This window comes from Malania oleifera, chromosome 1 (genome assembly GCF_029873635.1).
Source record: "Malania oleifera isolate guangnan ecotype guangnan chromosome 1, ASM2987363v1, whole genome shotgun sequence".
Lineage (NCBI taxonomy): Eukaryota > Viridiplantae > Streptophyta > Magnoliopsida > Santalales > Ximeniaceae > Malania > Malania oleifera.
The window spans coordinates 85,547,703-85,570,863 of record NC_080417.1 but is presented as its reverse complement, the minus strand read 5'-3'; the positions used below and the strand labels follow the sequence as shown (position 1 = coordinate 85,570,863).

Genomic DNA, 23,161 nt, shown 5'->3' with positions numbered 1-23,161 from the left:
GGTGTTGAGTAAGATGGAGGCCACCCCCTTTCGCTCTCTTAAGAATATGTGGTTAAAACATGATGGTTTTGGGGAGTTAGTGAAAACTTGGTGGTCATCTATTCTGGTCACAAGGAAGCTATTTTTGTGCTTGTCTCAAAGTTGAAAGGAATAAAAGGAAAGCTAAAGATATGGAATAGAAACACCTTTGAGAATGTCCAAGTGAAGAAGATTGTTATCCTTAATAGCATCAAAGAGCTTGATAAGAAGAAAATAATCTAGGGTCTTGATGATGATCAGAGGGCTAAAAGAGCCATGCCTAATAAGGAATTGAACGAGTTTATTAATCTTGAAGAGATATCTTGGAGGCAGAAATTCAAAGCTTTATGGTTCAAGGAGGGGGACCGTAATACAAATTCTTTCATCAAACAGCAAAAGCTCATCTTAGAAGTAAGCACCTTATCTAGCATTGAAATTATGGAAATCAACTTAACTAGGGAAGAAGAGTTTAGGAAAGGTATTTGTGATTTATATAAAGACATCTACACTAAACCACAGACTTGGAAACCTACAGTAGATGGCATCAATGTCAAATCTCTCAATTCTTTCACTATAGGGTGGCTTGAGACTTGAGAGACCCTTTGAAGAAGCAGAAGTCCTCCAAGCTATTAAAAATTGCAATGGGGATAAAGCACCTAGATCAGATGGTTTCTCCTTGGCTTTCTCATAGGCTAACTGGTGCCGCCTCAAGCACATCATGTTAAACGTGTTCAAGGAGTTTCATAGATCAAGAAAATTCATCAGTTGCATCAATACCACTTTTGACACTTTTGTTCCAAAGAAAGTTGGGGCTGCTAACATCAAGGATTTCTGCCTATTAACTTGGTGGGAAGCATTTATAAAATCACTATCAAGGTACTAGTTGACAGGTTCAAAAAAGTAATATCAGAAGTCATTGGTTCAGTATAGGGGTGTACAAAAATTACCGAAAAACCAAAAATCGGACCGAAACTGAACCAAAACCATAAACGGTTCGGTTTTTGGGTTGCGGTTTCCAAAAATAAAAATGTTCGGTTTCGGTTTCGGTTTTATGTTGAAGCCGAACCAAAAAAAACCGAAAAACTGATTTATGTAAGATATATATATATATATATGACTAGTAAAAATATAGCATGCGATATAGTCACATAGCCACTATAGAAAATAAAAATGCGCAATAAATTTTTAAGAACTTAATGAAAAATAAAGGTTATTTTTGTTAAAACTGCCCAACAGATTTTATTTTGTTAAAATTATGAGTCCCTATAAAAAATTAAAATGCTCAATAAATTTTCAACAACTTTATGAAAAATAAAGGATATTTTTTTTGTAAAAAAAATTGGTTTAAAACCAAAAAATCGCAACCGAACCGCCACATTTTCGGTTTTCAATTAAAGCATAATTTATGTTCGGAAATCCCAAAACCAAAAATTTTGGTTCGGTTTTCGGTTCTGGCCAAAACCGAACCGTGTACAGTCCTAGTTCAGTATTAACAAGCTTTTGTGGCTAGAAAGATTATGGAAGCTGCCCTTATTGCTAATGAGGTGGAAGATGCCTATCTAAAGAGAGGGGGGGGGGGGTGGGGGGAAGAGCAATAGTGTGTAAACTAGACATGGATAAAGCACTTGATCATGTCAACTACAACTTCCTCCTTTATCTCCTAAGGAAAATTTGCTTTGGGGAGTCATGGTGTAGTTGGATGGCTCAATGCATCAAAACCTCAACCTTATCAGTTGATGGCAAGGGTGTCAAAGAGAATGACAGTATAGTAGCATCAGGAAACATAAAACTCTAGCTAAGCTTTTAGATCCACTGATCTCAAATGAAGGTACAATTTTTAAAAGCCAATAGTAAACCATGTACACTAATAATGAGCAGAATTTTCTCCCGCAGATGCCCCATTTTATGCAATGTGATTCACAATTGAATCTAGAAAAATAATGCCAAGCTTTTCAATCTATATTATTTAAGCAAGGAGTTGTTTTAACATCACACCCTTAAACTAAGATACTATAAAAACACAACTTAAGAAGGTACTTAAACAATACTATATATGGTCAAATTTGTATAAATCCATCCCACATTTCCTCTTCCATTCCAACTTTATCATGATTCATGATATAAAAATGTGAAATATTCATGTACACAAATTGGATATGCACTGAAAAAATCACATGTGAAAATTTATGGTGAAAAACTTGTGATGATTTAGTGCATCAAGAATCTACAACATAATATGATCTAAAAGTTCAAACTTGGGCCGAGAGAGACAGAGAGAGAACCTTGATTGGGTATGCCATTGGCAATAAGATGTCTGGATTCATTGCATCGTCAGGGAAGTTACGCAGGGCATGTATAAGTTTTTCAAAGGGTAATTTAATCTGAATTAACAAGATACTCACTTCATATAAGCCGAAAAAATGAATTAGCAATTAAAATTTTAAAGAGAAAGATGAGAATACTCACTAATTCATCATGGCAATATTTCAGCAACGCCAAACCAACTTTAAAAACAATTTTAACGCCCTGGCCAAAATATTTTATCAAATTATAAACAACATGACAGTGCTTACAGGGAAAAAAGACATAAAACAATGATCACTGACCTCGTTAAGAAAGACATCCCAGATTCGAAGAGCCAAGTGGAAAGGAAACGAGTATGAGAAAACTGTAATGAACCATTGGCTTGCATACATGCTGGGGTTTATCATTTCTTGGGAAAAATGTTCTCCTAGTTTTGGTAAGTGCTCTCTCACCAAATGGTCAAATTGGAAAAGGTATTGCTGCACCAAAGGCAATCCAGCCTGTATAACAAGCATGAACCTTTCTTAGAATACCACATGTACTGCATTAAAATAATAATCAATAGAAAAAAGGATGTGACCTAATAACAACAATCTAGTAGTAATGCTGCATGGTGTGCTGAACAATCATGGCATCAACGGGACAAAGAATCAGGCATGCCAAGAGAAGGGCTCAACTTATTAGGTCAAATGCACAAAATGTAATGAGTTGACAACTTTAGCCATTTGGTCTTGGTAAACTTATAGATGGTCATAACAAGTTCACTTCTTACGCCTTTGTCCTAACAAAGACCACAGAAAAGTCCCATTTAGCAAATAAAGCAAATCAAGTTACAAAAAAATATACACAAACAAACATAGGAAGTTTTGCCCCTAACTTCTTATCCAATTTTTTAGTACAATTTTGTCCTCAAAACAATTATGAAGTTGCAGCCAAGTACATGCCCAAAATTCTCCCTCTAGCTGAGTGTATCTAATATATCAAAGGAAGACTTTTCTCCCAGACTGTAACTTTTACCTATTTCTTTGACAAAATTTTCCTTAACTAATACAAAAATTCAAGCATACATCCTACAGACCTATTGTGGTCCGCCCCTTCCCCGGACCCCGCATACACGGGAACTTTGTGCACCAAACTGCCCTTTTTTTTATAAATTTTTATTAAAAAAAATAATGCATCACATCATTTCCCAACCAAAGTACCAACTTCAATCAAATACTGATCTAGTTATTGGGATCACTGGATGTTCTATAATTTTCGTTAGAATGGAGAGCTGTATCTGGAATGCTTGTGATCATAAAATACTTGTGAAATAAAAATGAAAATTTTACAGGGCAGCTTTTTTATAATAAATGGAATTTAATTAATGGAGGAATGAAATACAAACAAAAGGAGAAAAAAGGTCCTTAAAGCTAAAACAGAGACGGAAAAAATCCAAAACCCAGTGAAAGACTCTTCTCATGAAGGGCACTGAATCTGTAGTGCAGAGAGGTGATCGGTAACGAAAGGAAGCTGTGATGTCTGAAAATGTTCATGTTTGTTCAAAGTATAGCGAAGCAATAAGAATGCACCAGCAGAGAATGGCAAGACAGTGCAAGGGTTAGCTGAGGAATACATTTGGCACATGACATAGGCTGCTAGGGTTTTGCGTAAGGTAAGTCACGGGTTGAAGATCGGTTGGTCTGGATCTGTGTCCTTCACAACTGTATTGAGTCAAGGCCCATTATTAGATGGCTAGTTCCAGCTTTAATTTGATCGAACGGGCCAAATAGCAGGCCCAGAAGGGACATGTTGAGGTCTAGTGTAGAGGGATTAACAGGATAAGAATACCAGCAGAGAGCAGCAAGAGGCTATGGCAGTTAGGAAGACATTTGGCACAAGACACAGGTGGCTAGGTTTTCGTGTGAGATAAGTCAGGGGATGAAGGTGGGACAATCTGGGCTTGTCTTCACAATTTTATTGGATCTGGGTCCTTTACTGAGTAAGATGGCTAGAGTCTAGTTTAAACTTCAACTCAGAATGGGCCAAATAGCAGGCTCAAATGAGACATGTTGAGGCTGAGTGTACAGGGATTAACGCAAGAGTTGTTGTGCAAGCTAGTATGGCTGAGAGATCCGGTGGTTGAGAGGGTGGGTAGGAGGTTGGAGGAGTGGAAGGGGGTATACTTATCTCCTGGGGATTGTATTACACTCATTAGTGCTTCCCTTTCTAACATGCCTATTTATTTCTTATCTCTTTTTACAGTTCCGTGAGTGTTGTTAGCGCGCTAGAGAGGCTGATGCATGATTTTCTTTCGTATGGTATTGGGGAGAATCAGAGGGACCATCTTGTTAGTTGGGATGTGCTTAGAGACCAAAGCTTGAAGGGAGCTTGGGGCTTGGTAATGTGGTATCTAGAATCATTTCTCTAATTGGAAATGGTTGTAGACGTTTCCCTTAGAGGTTAAAGACTTAAAGCCCTGCAGCACATGGTGATTAGAAGTATGTGGTTCATCAAAATGGGTGGGATAATAGAGGAAGTGGAATTATCTCTCAGGCAAATCCCTGGAAGTTTGTTTCCCAGGTTGCATGTTTTTTCTTTCCTTCTAGCCAGTTCAAAGTGGGCAAAGGCAATTGCATTCGGTTTTGGGAGGACATCTGGGTGGATGAAGTTTCGTGGGAAACATTGGTGCATCATCTCTTCGAGTTTTCTTCTCTACAAAAATGCACCAATCGGTTTTTTTTTTTTTTCTTCCAAAGAAGGGCGTGGGGGGGCGGGGGGGGGGGGGGGGGGGGGGGGGGTGGGTGTCTCATTCTTTGGACTTCAATTTCTTTAAGAATCCTGATAAAAGAGAGGTTTTGATGAGCTTACTATCTCACTCAGTGGCCTGGACCATTTTTCAGGATCTAGGAGATTCTTCAAGTTCTTTTTCTTCCAAGTCTTTTTTCCTTATTCTCTCAAAAAATCCTTCCCCCAATCATTTTCCTCTAAGCCATAACATTTGGAAGGCAAAGGTTGCCTTTTAAGTTCGTGCTTTCATAGGGACTGCACTCTCAATACCCAGTCAACACAATTTGTTACACAGGTTGAGGACCCTATAAGACCCACAGTCTTGATATTTGCATGATGTTTATTGAGTCTAATGAAACGAACACACATCTTTCTCTTTATTGCCAAGTGGCAAACCATCTAAGGACTGCTCTTTCTTCATGCTCTGGTAAGGCGTGGGTGCTGCCTCATGTTATGGATAATTTCTTGCTAGTGAGATAATGAAGCTTCAAAAAGAGTAGAAAAGGAAGAGCTTTATGGACTTTTGTTATATTTGCTACTCTTTAGACCCTTTAGATTGAGAAAAATACGAGAATTTTTTAAAGATCATATAACCTCCTCTCATTTTTTATGGGATAGAGAAGCTTTTTTTTTTTTGGCTTCTCGTTCGGCTAATTCAAAGACATGATGAAGGTAGCTAGTGTATTATGGAATATTTGAGTGGTTAGAAGGGGGATACAGATGAGAGGGTTAACAAAGGGAAGAACAAAAAGAATGGGGTGATGTGTCGGAGAGTGTTAGTAATGACACTAGTCAGTTTGATCATGATGGTGATTTGTTCCTGGATGAGTTTTGAGGGCAATTTGGCTTTGGTTCTGATTCATCTGATTTTATCGTATGTGCCTCCATCTCCAATGGAAGATTTGGTGGGTGTTCCTATCTTTGAGGATGATGGATGGGTAAAGAACAGCAGTGTAAGGAAGGGATTTTGCCAACTCCTGTAGCAAAGATAAATGGGAAGGACTTAAAAGCACAAAAATTGAAAGATAAGATAGGTCTATGGCCGTCAAATCCTAGAGGTAAACAAGTTTGTTTGCATGGAATTATTAGAAAGATAAAGAAGGGTAGGCGACTCGGTCGGAGTTAACTAATCAGCATTATGATGAGAATGGTTTAAAGAGGGTTTTTCTTATCTAGTTCTTTTAATTAGCTTCTTTTGATCTTCTTCTGCTGTTTTTGTTCTTCCTTGAAGACATCATGTCCTCTTTTAGATTGTGATATCCTCCTTCATACAATTTATGTTGTCAAAAAAAGAATCCCTTCTTTAAACCTTCCCTTCATACTATATGCTTACTAGGACAACCACAAGACCAGCTATCATGCATGTATCAAAATACTTGGCAATCAAGAAACAAAATAACCAAAAAGTAACTGCAATTCAAATGAAATGCTAAGATGGATGAGGGATATAACTCTAAAAGATGATAAAAGAATGAACAACACAAACCCATAGCTTACTACAGGCTGCACCAGTAAAAGATGACGGAAGAACAACTAAAACATTGTTCGCAATTTGCAACATAAATTTCCACCGAATCCTTGAAGATGAAGCAATCTTCAGAATTCTAAGTTCAGGTTGGTATGGCCTGTAGTTACCAGAAAACACCCCAGCAAACCATGAATTGGTACGAAGAAACATGGTACATTTCTGTTTCAGAGTGCTAACTCTTAACAATCTAAAGTTTTAGTTCAATAATTTTCACTTAAAATACTTTTACCATTAGTCAAAGTGGGGAATCATTGCATTATAATTCTATTTTTGGTCATTTTTAACATATTTCACAAAACAAAATATCTTCTAAATTTTGAAACACAACATTCTCTCCAAAATATACAATTGCCATACACAATTTGCTATGGCCCAATACCTTTATACTTTCATCTCACAAAAGGATAAAGATAAAATGAGTGGATCAAGGGAAAGGAATCTGGACTATATATTGCATGAGCCTATAAATTCAATTTACACCTTCCTTTTGCCTTTCTCACTTGAAAATGGATTCCTCTTTTCTTTCAAATTTCTTTCAATAGTAAACTCACTATCATTCTAATACCACCAAACAATCTGATTCTGCCAAAATGGACAAGAGATAATGCACCAGAAAGAAAGAGTAAGAAACAATTATTTAGTTTATGTTTGAAGTGACATATGAGGGGATCTACGATAATTTGGACTGATGTAGTAATAGAGAAATATGATGATACTCCAACTCTAAGAGGATATTGCCCTAGATCATGCAGAATCACAGAAGAAGATACATATTGCTGGACCCCCTAGTGAGACTGAAGGCTCTGTTGCTGTTGCTGTTGCTGTTGCTGTTGCTTCTGTGCCTTTTTCCTATTATTTTGCTTCGTAAATACCCTAACCAACCAAAAATGGACATGAAGGCAACTAATAAATAGTTAACACTAATATGGCACCTATCCTAAACTAAGTGTTCTTATATGCTGAATATTTTAAGGGAAAGTAAAGGTTGGCCATTTACAACAATCCAAGACACAGGATGATTAGTAGTTGAAAGAATTTGTTCATATTAAGCCATTTCTGAGCAGTCATTCTGCTTGAAAATGTGAAAGTCTTTACCCACAGAACACTAGAGACAGATCTTATGTCATTATCCACCCCATCATGGACCTAAATCTAGCATAAGGTGAGCTGGATCTAGTGTTCTGTTAGGCAGATCACGGCATGAAACCCGAATTTAGCATGCTGTGAATGACACAATACTCATGGTTTATGGATTGCTGAACAAGTTGGAGGAAAACATTCCTTCAGGAAAAAGGCAACTCAAAAGGCATTAGTGATGAGGCATTGCTGAGCGATAAAATTTGTGACTGCTGAGTGATAAGGCATTGAGGCATTGTAAGATTCATATGATTCAAACTGATTTTTTATTTGAGTCAGATGAATTCCATACGAAATCAATTTGAATCTTACTAGCAACCCTAAAACAGCTGAATAGTTGCTAAATCTATTAACAAATTGATCTGAGTCCATCAATACCCACAATTCTAGACCTATCACATCCTGACAGACCTAACTAGATTAAAACCCCAAAAACAGCGTTTCTTTTTTCATGGGTTTTTTTACAGAGCTACCTTCCATTCCTTGTCTACCTCAGTTTCCTGCTAAAAAGACAACAAAATTGAACTTCAGGTCTTATGTTGCCTTCACAAAACCATTCTTCACTCTTGGAGGAGTATAGTGTTCTGCCATTCAGAAGAAGGGGCAAAACACTCACCTCGCGAATTAAGGCAGTAGTAATGTTTCGTAGTGTTGTTAAGATTCAAAAGTTGTTTTTGTGTTTTTTAAGTAGTTTGTTCAATTAGTATCATTTTTAAGTTAATTATTTTTTTTTATTTTTAAATTCAAGAAAGAATATGCATGAAATTTTTATGTTCAGTTATTGTTTTTTTTTTTTTTTTATTCCTTCTTAAACAGAAAAAAGTTTTTTTTTTTTTATTAATATTTTTTTACTCATTCCCTTCATTTGTTTAGGGAAAGCATACGCATGAAAAATAATTTTTTTTTTATCGTCAGAATTCAAATGCCTTTTACTATTTTGCTTGTTGTTCATATATCAATATATGCATGTCATTTATACTTGATTTTGGAAATTTGTACCCAATCTTTATGATTTGATTTAATTTTTAATTCCCAAAATTGGAATTTCGATTCATGATACAAATCCCGATTTGACAACTATGATCCCGACTACAACTTTAAACACCAAAACATACCCAATCAACCAAAGTGGACCATTGACAAAAATGGGTCTTCTCTGTCAAATCCTTCGATAGGAAGCTCTCACCAAAGGAAACAAACCACTGCAATCTCCCTTGGACTCACATTTGGAATATGGATGCCCCTACAAAGGTAGCTTTTTCTTGCTCAGGAGGCAAAACAAGGAGATCTTAGCCCAGGATATTTGCAGAAAAGGATCCGACCATCATCTACAGGTGCTCCCTTTGCATGGCTGATGCAGAATCGTTGGGCATATCCTCCTTCATTGCCCCTGGACAAGGAACCTTTAGAATATGGCTCTAACCATGATTAGACAATGGTGGACTATTGCCAGCTCAGTGGGAGTGGTACTCTGGACATGGAAAGGGGTTCGGCCAACCAAGGAGAAGAGAAAGGCTTTGCCTCTCATCCCTCTTGCAATTTCTGGTGCACTTGGAAAGAAAGAAACAAGAGAGTTCAAAAACTCCCTCTCGCTGCTTCAGACTAGTACAAAACAGTGGATTGCTGTGGTTTCCAGCTGGCACAGTAGGATTGTAGTGCATGACCATAATGTAATCTTAGATTTTTGTGACATCCGGCAGGAAGGACGACTCTGTGTAATCTGGGTTAGCATCCCCTTGATGCCCTTTTAATAAAGTCCTTTTACTGATAAAAAATAAATAAAATAAATAAAAACCTATGAACCCAACTACTTCAGCTCAGCAATACAAATCTTCTTTTCCCAATCTAATCATCTATACCAAAACAAAAACAAAAAAACAACAACAAAAGAAAGCAGGGGGCTACAAAAACATCATAAATAGATTATAAATAGATAAATAAATAATCAAATAAATCTTGGACCAAATGCCCCTCGCATAAATTATGGAATAGGACCTAATTTGTCCTACACTACACAGGCTATGTTCAATAGCAACAATCAGATGATAAACAAAGCCATGTATATAATTACCAAATATAATCCTTCCATTGGAGCATGGACAGCCCCTTTCAATAGTGCAACCAACAACCAAAATGCATCTTCTTCACTCATATAAAGAAGCAACAGACCAGCCAAAAATCCCATTCCCTGCATTTCAAACATTTTCAATAGCATTCTTTTTCAACAAACTTAAAATAGAAAACTTATTGGATATGTTGGACTCAAACCTGAACATATCCAACATCTCTGTCATACACAGAGTATGCCTTCAAAACATTGTAAAGGGATCTTTGACCAGGTCCATGTCTCTGCTGGAAGAAAACATGTGAAGGGAAAGTTCGAGATATGTCTCGAATTATATCCAATTCCGAAGCCGATGTCTCATATATTACTAGTTGCTGCAGCAAAGTAATACTCCATCAACACAAGGATAAAAGAAGAAAATATAAGAACAAATAAAATGGATCGATTAGATAAATATCCAAAATATTCATATAATTTTCTTAAACCATAGAATAGGATGAGTTTTTTCAGTATACAACTCAGAAGAGCTTCTCAACCCACATGTATCAACAAGCAGCTCAAGCCACATCTTTCTAAACTTCATTGACTCAAGAATCTAAAATAGGTCTCAACCTTCAAATAAAGAAAACAATCCAAGAGATATAAAACTAATGAAATGAACTCTCCATGTCAGAAACCACAATAGACCAGTGATTTGACTTGGTTCATGCATGGGTGGATCCATCTTCCAGTAATTGTTAATAACTTAATACACTAGAGGACTTTTAAGATGGTGAAGCATTTATATTTTCTATGGCTTAGAGTTTAAAATTTTCAAAGTCTCTTCAAGCAATTTGGAAGAGGGGGTTCTGATTCCAGAAAGAGGTGTAGAAAAGATCAACGTTTAGGAATACTACAGAAGAGGATTTAAAATAGCTGGTCGCTGGCCTTCTCCTCTCTTCCCTCTTGTAGCCCTCATTCCTGTCCAGTTTTTTTTATATATATCACGAATGGCTTGTCATGAGAGAAGGTGAGTCCCAGAGAACAGTCCAGGTTAAAGGAAAATAATTAGATGTTTAGAGAGAACAGGGAAGAGTGTCTTTGTTTCTTTGCATGAGGCAATACCCAGTTTGTAGTTGATAGGTTAAAGTTTCTCCAGCGGTTTGTAGTTCATAGGTTAGTGTTTCTCCAGTGGCAGCTCAATGGTATGCAGATGGCTTGTAATCAGTAGTGGGCAATTGGGAAGATCCTCTCGTAAAATAAAATCTGGGAGTGAGTGAGCATAGATGGAATAAGGTAGTTAGAAGGATGTGTTGCAGAAGAGAAGTGGCTCAGGCAGCAGCTGCTAGGGTTTTGCAAGATGATTCAAGAGGGTTCGTGACAAAGTGCTCTAGTCCTTGGGTGCTTAATATTGTCCCTGGTCTGGCCATGTAATTTAGTGGGCTAGTCCTGGGTCAGACATGGATCAGGCCCAAATATCAGCCCAGTTTGGGTATTCAAGAGGTCCAACACTCAGTGGGTAGTGGCAGAGTTAATTTTGAAATGGGTACAAAGAATCCGGAGTGGGGTCAAAAAAAATTAGAGCTAAATGAGCGTCCCTGTCAGGCCCAAAATTCTAAGCTTCACAAACAAGGTAATCAGCCCATTTCAAGTTTTAGAAACTAAATGAATAAGCCTGATACAGGCATACAGCTAACTCTCATGTAGAGGAGTCCACCCCACACCTTTCACAGAAAAAGGTCCCCAGTGTGACACGGGGGTTTGACAGGGTGAAAATCCTGCAGGGCCGATTCCAACCAAAGACAATAGCAATTTGGTTAGCCTTGGAATTTCAGTCTCCTGCGCTTATGGTTTCTGAGGGTCATTGCTAGGATGAAGGTTGATCAAGAAGCTGCCATTGACCTTAGCTGAGAGAGGGGCTCACACTAAGGTACAGGAAGGAGGTGTGGATGATATTCAAAGGATTGCTGACAATTAGGTAAATCTACTGGTAGGGGAAGAAATTCGAAATGGTTTATGCACATCGAGTGGACAAGAAAGATAATTCTTCTGTACAGTGGAAAGAATGCAAGAAACAATGTTGAAAGTACTGTGTGGGGTTATATAATGATAGTGCTAATTTTAGCGAATTTGCAGATGAGGGTGGTTTGCTTTTTGGAAGAAATTTGAGAACATTGTGGCTATAACTCTGAATCATCTGATTTACTTGGGGATTTGTCATACGTACCACCATCCATGATAGAAGGTTTAAAGGGTATTTTTACGGAGCACCAAAGGAAGGATAGTCTTTTGTCCACTCCAGTAGATAGAGGTTGATCAGAAGGACTCACAAGCTCAACAATTGTACGATGAGAAGGTTTGTGGCTTTCTAGTCCTAGAGGTAATGAAGTTCACTTGCGGGATGAGGGGTGGAGTTAAAAGGAAATTGAAGGAGGGACAGCATGAATTAGAAAATTTCAGGTGCTTAGTGAATTATGAAGGCAAGTTTTTAAAGAGGGGTTTTCTTATTTGACTGTAAGGTTTTTTTTTTTTTTTTTTTTTTTTTAATATCCTTTTCCTATCTTAATGCACTTTCTTTGGTCATTAAAAAAAATGATCAGCAATGAACAAGCAAGATGGATGGATGAAGCGTACACATCTGCTGACCTTGGAAAGGAAGAAGGATGAAATTCATGCAGTCGTTAATTCTTCATATGCTTCCTGGTCCAGTGAATCACAGGGGTAGATTGTGGTGGACTTCTCAGTAAAGAGAGGGTCAAGATTCCACAGAACTAGGATTCTTGAAGTTTTGGAGATTAAAAGGTTAAACAGGGAGCCACTTTGCAAGGATTCGCCATCATGTAGCTGCGGTTATTGAGCCATAGATAACATGGAAAATTGCAGGTCACACACAATTACTTGTAGCCTGATTGATCCAAAAAAGCAGAGGTCAAGTTGAAAACATTGAACATGATTTAAACATGCTAACTACAGCAACTCTCTGCAGACTCGACATTTTTACAGAAATCAGAATGAAGAAAACCACTTGTAGAAGTAAAAATCATCAGACAGCCACAATTTGACAATATTGAGTTCCACCTTCTAACAAGTGAAAAATTCGAAAATTTAGCCAACAAGGGCCTTCGAGCTTAGCACTCACAATCGTCGGTAGTAGGACAACCTAAAGTCTAAGCTTTGCCCTAAAGCTTCAACTCTTACCACTGGCAATGACATCACCTTCAAATCTCTAACAAACTATCAAAAATTTCCTAGATTATAACAGTTGTGTAGCTGGAAGAAATAAACTTAACCCACTGTCAAAATCTAGAAATTTGATTTTCATCAATTGACATTCAATCACACGAGGACAAATTCAAAAGGCCAAACTACATTTGACATGTGCGGCAGACCATATAAACATCTCATTTTGATGATATTATGCTCACAGCCTACAACCTCTCATGATACTGAACCATTTGGCTATGAAATCCTAACCCATGTGTAGCAATGAAGACTAAAGCAAGATGACATGGAACTTGGTGGATCTTCCTCCTAGTATGGAGTTGGTGAGCTTCCATTGGGTCTACGCCATCAAATATCTTCCTACGGGCATGAACGTCCTAAACCTAATTGATTGCCAAAGGGTACACTCAAACAATGACATCAATTATTACGAGACCTTCCCCCAACTTGCTCAACTAAATTGTATCTGCATATTGATCAGGAGTTAATTTTGATTGGCCTTTATACCGATTGGATGTGAAGAATGCCTTCTTATATGGAAAGTTGGAGGATTTGAAGGAAGAGGTACACAAGGAACAACCTCCTAGGTATGTTGCTTAGGGAGAGGATGGTAAGGTAAGTAAGTCGCATAAGGTCATTTATGGTCTTAAGCAGACTCTTCGACTTTAATTTGACAAATTTAGCAGTGTTCTTTACATATGGTTTTATCTAGTGCTAATCTGACTCGGACTTTGTCCGCAAAAAATTGACAATTGTGGGACTTCTAGTAGTTTAGGTTGACGATATTATCATTATTGGCAGTGACCCAAGTAAGATTTTCTAATTGTCAAACAGTGGCTTCAAGGAAAATTTCAAGTTAAGGAATCGGGCACTCTACATTATTCGGTATTGAGATGTCCATTGTAGGAAAGGGTCGAATACTCGAATCAATCTCAGCAAAAATATACCTTGGACTTGCTAAGTGAGAATGGTAAGTTGCAAGTTAAACCAATTGATACTCCTATGGATCCCAACATGAAGTTGTCTAAGGACGTTGGACCGAACTTTGTAGATAACGTCGATATAGGTGGTTGGTTGGCAAGTTGATCTACTTGACTGTTACTAAACCTGACATATCCTTTGCTGTGGGATAAATGTAATTAAAATTGTGAGATCATGGGATACTTTGATGCAAATTGGGCGGATTATGTTAATGATTGAAGGTCTACCATTGAATGACATACATTCATGGGAGGTAATCATGTTATTTAGCTTAGCAAGAAATGGACTACTATAGCAAGATCTATTGTTGCAGCAAAATACATGAGCTACTGTGACTGAGTTTATGTGGTTGAAGTGTCTTGTCCAATAGATTGGCTGGTTCTACTATATCAAGTTATCATTTATATTCGTGAGAGGTCAAAGCACACTGAAGTTGACAGTCATTTTGGGAGGGATGCTTTGTTGAAGAACATTGTGAGGACTCCCTTTTGTAAAATATGTGGCTCAATTAGGCAATATTTTCACAAAGACTTTATTTTAAGCCTGCCTCGTGTAATGGTTGTAACAAACTGGAGATGGGTGGAATTTATACACATCCAATTTGAGAGGGAGCGTTAGAAGAGAATGTGCTATTTTAGTACTTGTGTGGAGTTAGTTGAAGTACTTTTCTCTCACATGTCCTTTTATAATTAATATATAAGAGGGCAGACCTGGAGCTGTATGTAATGCTCTGGGAAAAATGCCACAAAACTTTCCTCTCCTTCTCTTCTTCTTTTTTTCTCTTCTCATCTCTAAATTTAAAACAACAATAAAAATAACAGAAGGGTTACAAGCCTGCAAGAATTAGTTAATAGGTCATCCCAGAGGAGAAGAAAATAAGTCTTGTCCAGAGATCATTACAAAAAAATGCAAAATACATAAATTACCGAGATATATTCATTAAAGAATATGGCATATCAAAACCTCTAATCCTCTACTTCACATGAAGAATTTATCAGATTTATATACTGACGGAGAAAAAATATACCTCATAGACCCCAGGGTTCATCAGCAAAAGATCTCGACTTCCAGATATCAACTGCCAAACAAGGCCTCTCAAACAATCTGGAATTCCTTTCCTTATACGCCTGTTTACCACATGAGACTTCCTCCTAACATAATGCTTCCAGTCACTCCCTCCAATTCCAATCATTTTCCGCCATTTTCTAACCCTTCTTTCATCCCTGAGAGGATCTCATTTCACTCATAATAATATCAATCACAATGTTCATTGGCAGAGGAGAAAGAACAAAATACAGATGTTCATGTGCACAAACACACACAAAAACGCTATATTAGGTCAATTTTGGAATATCAAAACCTCTTGAAGAATGTTCATGTGCACAAACACACACAAAAACACTATATTAGGTCAACTTTGAAATATCAAAACCTCTTGAAGAATTGAAGAACAGGTTCTTTTGAAAATGCATAGATATACTAACATGTGTATACATATGGACACATTTATACATGCATGTGTGTTCATACATATGCTTGTGAGTAACATGCAGAATGTGACAAATCAACACAATAAAATCAGGTAAAATAAAGTAAAACTGCGTATCTTGCAGCTTAACTTTCAGTAGTTTGTACAAGACACAAACAATTTAATATAGCTACAAGGACAATATTAGCTAATATGCAAATATGCATTAGAGACTCAAGTAAATTATATTATTTGTACCCTTTTTCTTAGCTAACCTTTCACAATTTTCTAACATTTGGCAAGGATCTATCTGAGATTTTTCTAGATTGAAACTAACCTAATCTGCTAATCACGTCTACTTAATGCATACACACACCTCTCCACACTCCCTAGTTGTCAATGCTAGTGAAAGATAATGGAGAAATTGATGTCACCTCATTTGGAAAAAAACAAATGCAAGAAAACAAACAGAAATTCCTCTTCAAAAAAAATTTGAAATGTACAAGAGAAGAATATATCTGCTTAGACTCTCAAGAGTTTTTGCACCCCTTGAAGTCAGCATTTGAATTGCCTTCATGAGATTAAATAAAAATCAATCTTCAAATTATATCTCCCAAATTAAGCATGATGATCTCCAACAGACCCTACTGGGATACCTCTACCCAGCTAACCCAGCAGCCAGATCTCCCTCCATAATTTTGTAAGAATTTCTAGTAAACACCCCTCTCAAAACCCCCAAAAATATTGTCAAGCTCTACGAAAGAAGCCACCACACATGTTTGGCTTCAACACATTAGAAGAAGGGGGAGTCCATGTGTGCTATGGACCAAATGCATGCAGATTATCAACCAGTCCTTAATGATCTGAAACGGGGATGCCTTCAAAGTTATCAACCAATGCATTGGTCAAAATCCTGTTCAGATAATGCAACTTAAGTAGGAAATAATGGAATTTAATTTTATTACCGTCAAAGTGATCAAATCAACTTTAAGTAGTTTCAAAGCAATATTTATGCTTTTATTTGAACACTAAATGGAAAAAAGATTAGGTGCATCAATTTGGAATTGCAATTTAAAAAACAAAAAAAGTTCAAGCATATAAAATTTCAAGTATCTTTACCACAGCAAGAAAGAGTTCAACATCAAACAGAGACTTCAGTGGAAGCCTTCAAGCAAGCTAAAGAGATTAACGTCAACCATCCTTGCATAGTGATAGTTTAGGTATTCCAGTCAGCAATTTTGCTAATACTTTTAAAAGATCAAGTGTGGTCTCTTTAGTGAAGCTAAAGACACAACCTTATCCCAAAGGAAAGGTGGAGGGATCTTATCCCCAAATATCCTCTCAACTGCAGCACCAAAGAAATAACTACACAAAATGACCTTCTTACTCCTTACTCTTCCCAAAACCCCAATCCCCCCTCCCATGAGTAGGAAGACAGAACAGGAGGATTGCATAAAAAAGGAGAAAGCCTATGAAGCTAAGAAAAAGAAGTCAACAAAGGACAATTACCAACAGAAATATCCTCCCAATAATGAACAAAAGAACCATTTCCAATATTATTAGTCGGTGGATAAAATAATTGAGGAATGAGGATCGAATTTCCAAGGACTTGCATGTGTAGCATGGTTAGCACCTTCTACAATCCCACCTACTCAATTTGAGACCATACTCCTCGTAATCTTGCAACATAGAGATCAAGCTCCAAAGGAAATCTACAAAACAATCAACCTAACAATGAAATCATTGAAATCTCTTTAGACAACAAACTATCAAGGACCAAACCTCCGTGTGCTTATTGTCTACTAACAATCTCCCAACCAATTTTACGATCCCTTCCCCCATTCCCAGCAGCTGACCATAAAAATATCCTCACTGTACACTAAATTTCCTTGGCCATAAATCTAGAACACCTTCACTGTTACAAGAAACCTAAATAAAGATGTAACATAGAGAATACTGGAAATGAGCGACCTTAGCCTGCAAATATCATTGACATGCTAACAATTTTTTTAGTATATTTTACTTCTGAATTTTCTTTGATGTTGATTTTGATGTTTTGCGGAATTTCTTTTTATAATAGAAGAGAATATATTAAGAGAGTTAAGAGAGAGTACAACGCAAAGAGACAAGCAATCCTCAAAGGAAATAAAAAATAATAATAAAAACAAAAAAGAATACTAACCAACAATTCAAATGAGAAATCCTCTCTTTAAACCCTTGCCATTTTGATTGACTGAACTTAAAACTTTGCCATTCACGTTGTTTTTATCCCAGCCGAGCAAACTTTGGTACCTCCAGGAATGGAAACCCACAAACCCATCTCATCCAACAATTTTTGACCTCATCTATAAGAGTGGGAAAAATCCCATTCTTGATTGCTGTTTCTTACCCATTCCATTCCCCTTAAAATTTAAATATCCTCTAAACCTTCCAACAGAGATGGTGGCTTGTACAAGATATCCCAAGTAAATCCGATGATTCAAACCATACCCACATTGTTCTCAAATCCCATACAAAATCAAACCGCACTCGTCCACAAAGTCACTAAAATAATCACTATAATTATCCAACACCAAATTTCCTTCTCCTTATCCTTGCAACTCCTCACATCCGTCTCTCCCTTTTAAGCAATCTGGGCTTTCAAAACACAAATACTTTCAGCTTTGTTCCTTGCATCCTCTTCTGTTGTTCCAGCAGATCTAAATCACTTGTCTATCCAGCATGCATAAACCATTCCTTGCCAGCAAGTCTATCCCCCTCATCATTAGTGATCCTTGGAATCTCACCCACACATCCTTCCTGGTTTATCCCACAACCAATCTATTGCTGATTGGCAGCTTCCTGATCAAGCTATTGTCCTGGCAGCAGGCATCAACTGAAATTTCGAGAATAACTGAATCACTTCTATCTGTGATTGGAATCTACCCTACAAGATTCACCCAGTCATTCACCCTGTGCCACACTGTGGAAGTATCGGTTCCCCTTTTCTGCAATATATATGTCGCGTGTACCCTGTTCTGCAAAAAAGATAAAGCTGTCACCTTCTTCCCCAAACTAGAATCAACTGTACCAAGCATATACAACCCCTTTCTGAAATTTGCAATAGGCTGATTACCTTGATTGTGTGGGTTAGAGGTTGGGCCTGAAAAGGAGGCCCAGTTAGCTCTAACCTTCTTTGGACCCAAACAGCCTCTCTTCCATGTCACAGTTAAGTCTGTCTCTATCAATTGAATATTGGGCCTCTTGACTTACCAACTGGACAGAAGTTCAAGCATGTTCCAGGCCTGACCTGGGAAAAGCCTACTGTCCAAATATTGACCAAATTTAGCACAAAAGTAAGCGCCCAGGCCCAGGTGACTTCATCAACCCACATATCCTCTTGCAAAACCCTATCCACCTCTGCCATGCCATGAGCTACTTGCCCTCTTCTGCAACTCATCCATCTGACTGCCTGAGATCATCTCAGGTTATCTTACTCTACAAAATCTCACCACACTTCGCACAGAGCTGATCATTCTCTTGAGATACAACTTCTTCCATGATCAAGATTCTCGCTGCCATGTAGATAATCCTTCCATGGCCTGTAGTGATTGCCTCAAATCAGTGCCATTCACCTTACAAGTTACAAGGGAGTTCCTTACCTGAATCCTCAGGCTCCAAAAACACTCAAAGCTCTTCCGCAAAATTCCTCCAAAAAAAGTCATCACAATCACCTCCTGGGCTGAATACAGAAAACCTTTTCTGATCCTATCCCAAACCAAATTCTGCGAATTTTTATTTCCTCATCAACCTAATCATCAGTGAAGACTCCACCTTCCCAAATCTTATTTTACAAGAGAATCTTCCCAACCCACCCCACAAGTGATGACAAGCCACCCGTGAATCGTTGAACTACAGCCACAGAAACCCTAGTCCATCAATTACAAACAAGGTTTCTCAAACAAAGAAACAAACCACACTTCCTTATTCTCTCTAAACTCAGATTGAAGGATTTCCTTTGAACTGGATGCTCCTCCGAGACCCATCAACTTCCCTCATGACAATCAGCAGCCATTATTGATCAAAACCAGAGACAAACAATGGCTTCAATACGCAATAGAAGAGTCGCATGGGGCTGAGTTACAAGATTGAATTTGTTGGGCTTTTGTGGAGCCTAGTTGCGTTCAATCTGGATGACGACCCGACTTTTCTTTAATGAGAGATTTCTATCCTAAGGCTTAATCCATGAAGCGAAGGATTGGGCCGTCATTTTTTCGGCCCGTTTTGTGGCCCATTCGAAACCCTGTGCGCAGTATATAAAATGATTGTTTTTGGGTGATTAGGGTAAGCAGTCACACTGAGAGAGAGAGAGAGAGAGAGAGAGAGAGAGAGAGAGAGAGAGAGAGAGAGAGAGAGCATTGTGCCGCTGCACTCTCTGTATTTTTTTTCTTCCTAATAATAGTGAAATCCTTGCAACTCCGTGGACGTAGGCAAAATTGCCGAACCACGTAAATACTGTCTTGTGCGTGTGATTGATTTTTCTTTGGCGTGTATTCTTTCTCTATTTTGTTTCTCATAGGATTTAAGAATTTGTTGCTAATTCCTAACAACTAGTATCGGAGCCAAGTTAGGTTCAAGTGGGAGCAATGGCAGAGGAAGCAGGAAAGGCGTCTGGAATAGAAAAATTTGATGGCACAGACTTTGGATTCTGGAAGATGCAGATCGGGGATTATCACATTGGGAAGAAGTTACATCTGCCGCTTCTAGGAGAAAAACCTGCTACTATGAAGGAGGAGGAATGGACTCTCCTTGACAGACAGGTATTGAGAGTAGATTAACTCTGTCTAGGTCTGTTGCACACAACATTGTGAAGGAGAAGACTACAGCATATCTGATGAAGGCTTTGTCTGGTATGTATGAAAAACCGTCAGCAAGTAACAAGGTACATCTAATGAAGAAATTGTTCAATTTGAAGATGGCAGAGAATGCATCAGTAGCACAACATCTAAATGAGTTTAATACTATCACAAATCAATTATCGTCTGTAGAAATTGATTTTAATAATGAGATTCGTGCATTGATTGTTTTGTCTTTGTTGCCAAACAATTGGGAGGCAATGAGGATGGCAGTAAGCAACTCTACTGGAAAAGAAAAACTGAAGTACAATGATATACGGGATTTAATTCTGACTGAGGAGATTTGCAGAAGAGATGCGGGTGAAACCTCAGGATCTGATTCTGCCCTAAACCTTGAGACAAGAGGCAAAGGTAATGAGCGAAATTCAGACCGGGGTAGATCAAAATCTAGAAACTATAATCAAAACAGAAGTAAAAGTAAATCTAGATCTAGCCAAAAGGGACAATGCTGGAACTGTGGGAAAACAGGTCACTTTAGGAGACAATGCAAAAGTCTTAAGAAGAAGAATGAGGATGATTATGCTAATGTTGTAACAGAAGAGGTACAGGATGCACTACTTCTTGCAATAGACAGTCCACTTGATGATTGGGTATTGGACTCAGGAACTTCGTTTCATACCACTTCACACCATGAAATCATACAAAACTATGTAGCAGGAGATTTTGGTAAGGTGTATTTGGCTGATGGTACAGCCTTGGATGTTGTGGGTATGGGAAACGTCCGGATGTCGTTGTCCAATGGATCTGTTTGGTTACTGGAGAAGGTACAACATATTCCAAACCTGAGAAGAAATTTGATTTCTGTCGGACAGCTTGATGATGAAGGGCATGCAATGTTGTTTGCTAGTGGCACTTGGAAGGTTACAAAGGGAGCCAGAGTATTGGCTCGTGGAAAGAAATCGGGTACTCTATATATGACCTCAAGTCCAAGAGACACAATGGCAATTGCTAAAGCAAGTACTGATACAAGTTTATGGCACCGCAGACTTGATTACATGAGTGAGAAAGGGATGAAGATGCTACTATCAAAAGGGAAACTACCAGAATTGAAGTCCATTGATTTTGACTTGTGTGAAAACCACATCTTAGGAAAGCAGAAAAGGGTGAGTTTCTTGAAAAGTGGCAGAACACTGAAGGCTGAAAAATTGGAGTTAGTGCACACAGATTTGTTTGGGGAGGGGGGGGGCCTTCTCCCGTTACATCCCTTGGAGATTCAAGGTACTACATTACTTTCATTGATGACTCAACCAAAAAGGTATGGGTTTATTTTCTGAAAAATAAATATAATGTATTTGAAACTTTTAAGAAGTAGAAGGCTATGGTTGAGACAGAGACAAAGACAGGTTTGAAAGTAAAGTGTTTGAGGTCGGACAATGGAGGAGAGTACATAGATGGAGGGTTCAGAGAGTATTGTGTTGTACATGGAATCAGAATGAAAAAGACCATTCCTGGGACACCACAGCAGAATGGTGTGGCCAAGCGCATGAACAAAACTCTCAATGAGCATGCTAGGAGTATGAGGTTGCACTCTAGACTACCAAAAACTTTCTGGGCTGATGCTGTTAGTACTGCAACTTATCTGATAAACCGAGGACCTTCAGTTCCCATGAAGTTCATACTTCCTGAAGAGGTTTGGAGCGACAAAAAGGTAAAGTTTTCTCACTTAAAAGTTTTTTGTTGTGTTTCTTATGTTCATATTGATTCTGATGTTCGTAGTAAACTTGATGCAAAGTCCAAAATATGTTATTTCATTGGCTATGGTAATGAGAAATTTGGCTATCGGTTTTGGGATGAACAAAACAAGAAAATCATCAAAAGTAGAAATGTGATATTTAATGAACAGGTTATGTACAGGACAGGTCAACTGTAGTGTCAGATGTCACAACGATAGATCAGAAGAAATCTGAGATTGTTAACTTAGATGAGTTGACTAAAAGTACTATCCAGGAAAGGGGTGAAGATTACAAGGAAAATATAGAATCACAGGTAAATCAGAATACATTTGTAGCTGCGGTCCCTAGATCTTCCAGGACCTAGACCTCCACAGTGTTATTCACCTGTTTTAAATTATCTCCTACTAACTGATGGTGGTGAGCCAGAGTGTTATGATAAAACCTTGCAGGATGAAAGTTCAAGCAAGAGGGAGTTAGTCATGAAGAATAAGATGGATTCCTTGTTGGGGAATTAGACATGGGAACTGACTGAATTGCCAGTAGGGAAGAAGACTTTGCACAACAAGTGGGTATACAGAATAAAGAATGAACATGATGGTAGCATGCGCTACAAAGCCAGATTAGTTGTCAAAGGGTTCCAGCAGAAGGAGGGCATTGACTTCACAGAAATATTTTCTCCAGTTGTGAAGATGTCGACAATTAGACTGGTACTGGGAATGGTGGCTGCAAAAAATCTACATCTTGAGCAGTTTGATGTGAAAACGACATTCCTTCATGGTGACTTGGAGGAAGACATCTACATGATTCAGCCAAAAGGGTTCATTGTCCAGGGATAAGAGAATTTAGTCTGCAAATTGAGAAAGAACTTGTATGGTCTAAAACAAGCTCCAAGACAGTGGTATAAGAAATTTGATAGTTTTGTGCATAAAATTGGGTTCAAGAGATGTGAAGCTGATCACTGTTGTTATGTTAAGTTCTTTGACAATTCTTACATCATTTTACTATTATATGTAGATGATATGCTCATTGCAAGGTTTAGCATTGAGGAGATTAATAATCTGAAGAAGCAATTGTCAAAACAGTTTGCAATGAAGGATTTGGGAGTTGCAAAGCAAATCCTTA

General features: G+C 38.0%; 1 protein-coding gene across 10 annotated transcripts in view; it reads right to left on the bottom strand.

The window, feature by feature from the left end:
• The window catches only part of LOC131160291 (uncharacterized), a 53,924-nt gene that overhangs the window by 8,674 nt on the left and 22,089 nt on the right, over positions 1-23,161 (bottom strand). For all 10 annotated transcript variants that reach the window (XR_009137982.1, XR_009137984.1, XR_009137985.1 and 7 more), the window contains 6 exons: positions 15,031-15,226; positions 10,025-10,195; positions 9,828-9,944; positions 2,625-2,822; positions 2,485-2,544; positions 2,301-2,399 (listed from right to left, as the gene is read on the bottom strand). Coding sequence is in view for 6 of the 10 variants with exons in the window: in XM_058115778.1 (XP_057971761.1) it covers positions 2,301-2,399; positions 2,485-2,544; positions 2,625-2,822; positions 9,828-9,944; positions 10,025-10,195; positions 15,031-15,226 (841 nt within the window). In the remaining 4 variants the exon portion in view is untranslated. The remainder of the gene's footprint in view (positions 1-2,300; positions 2,400-2,484; positions 2,545-2,624; positions 2,823-9,827; positions 9,945-10,024; positions 10,196-15,030; positions 15,227-23,161) is intronic.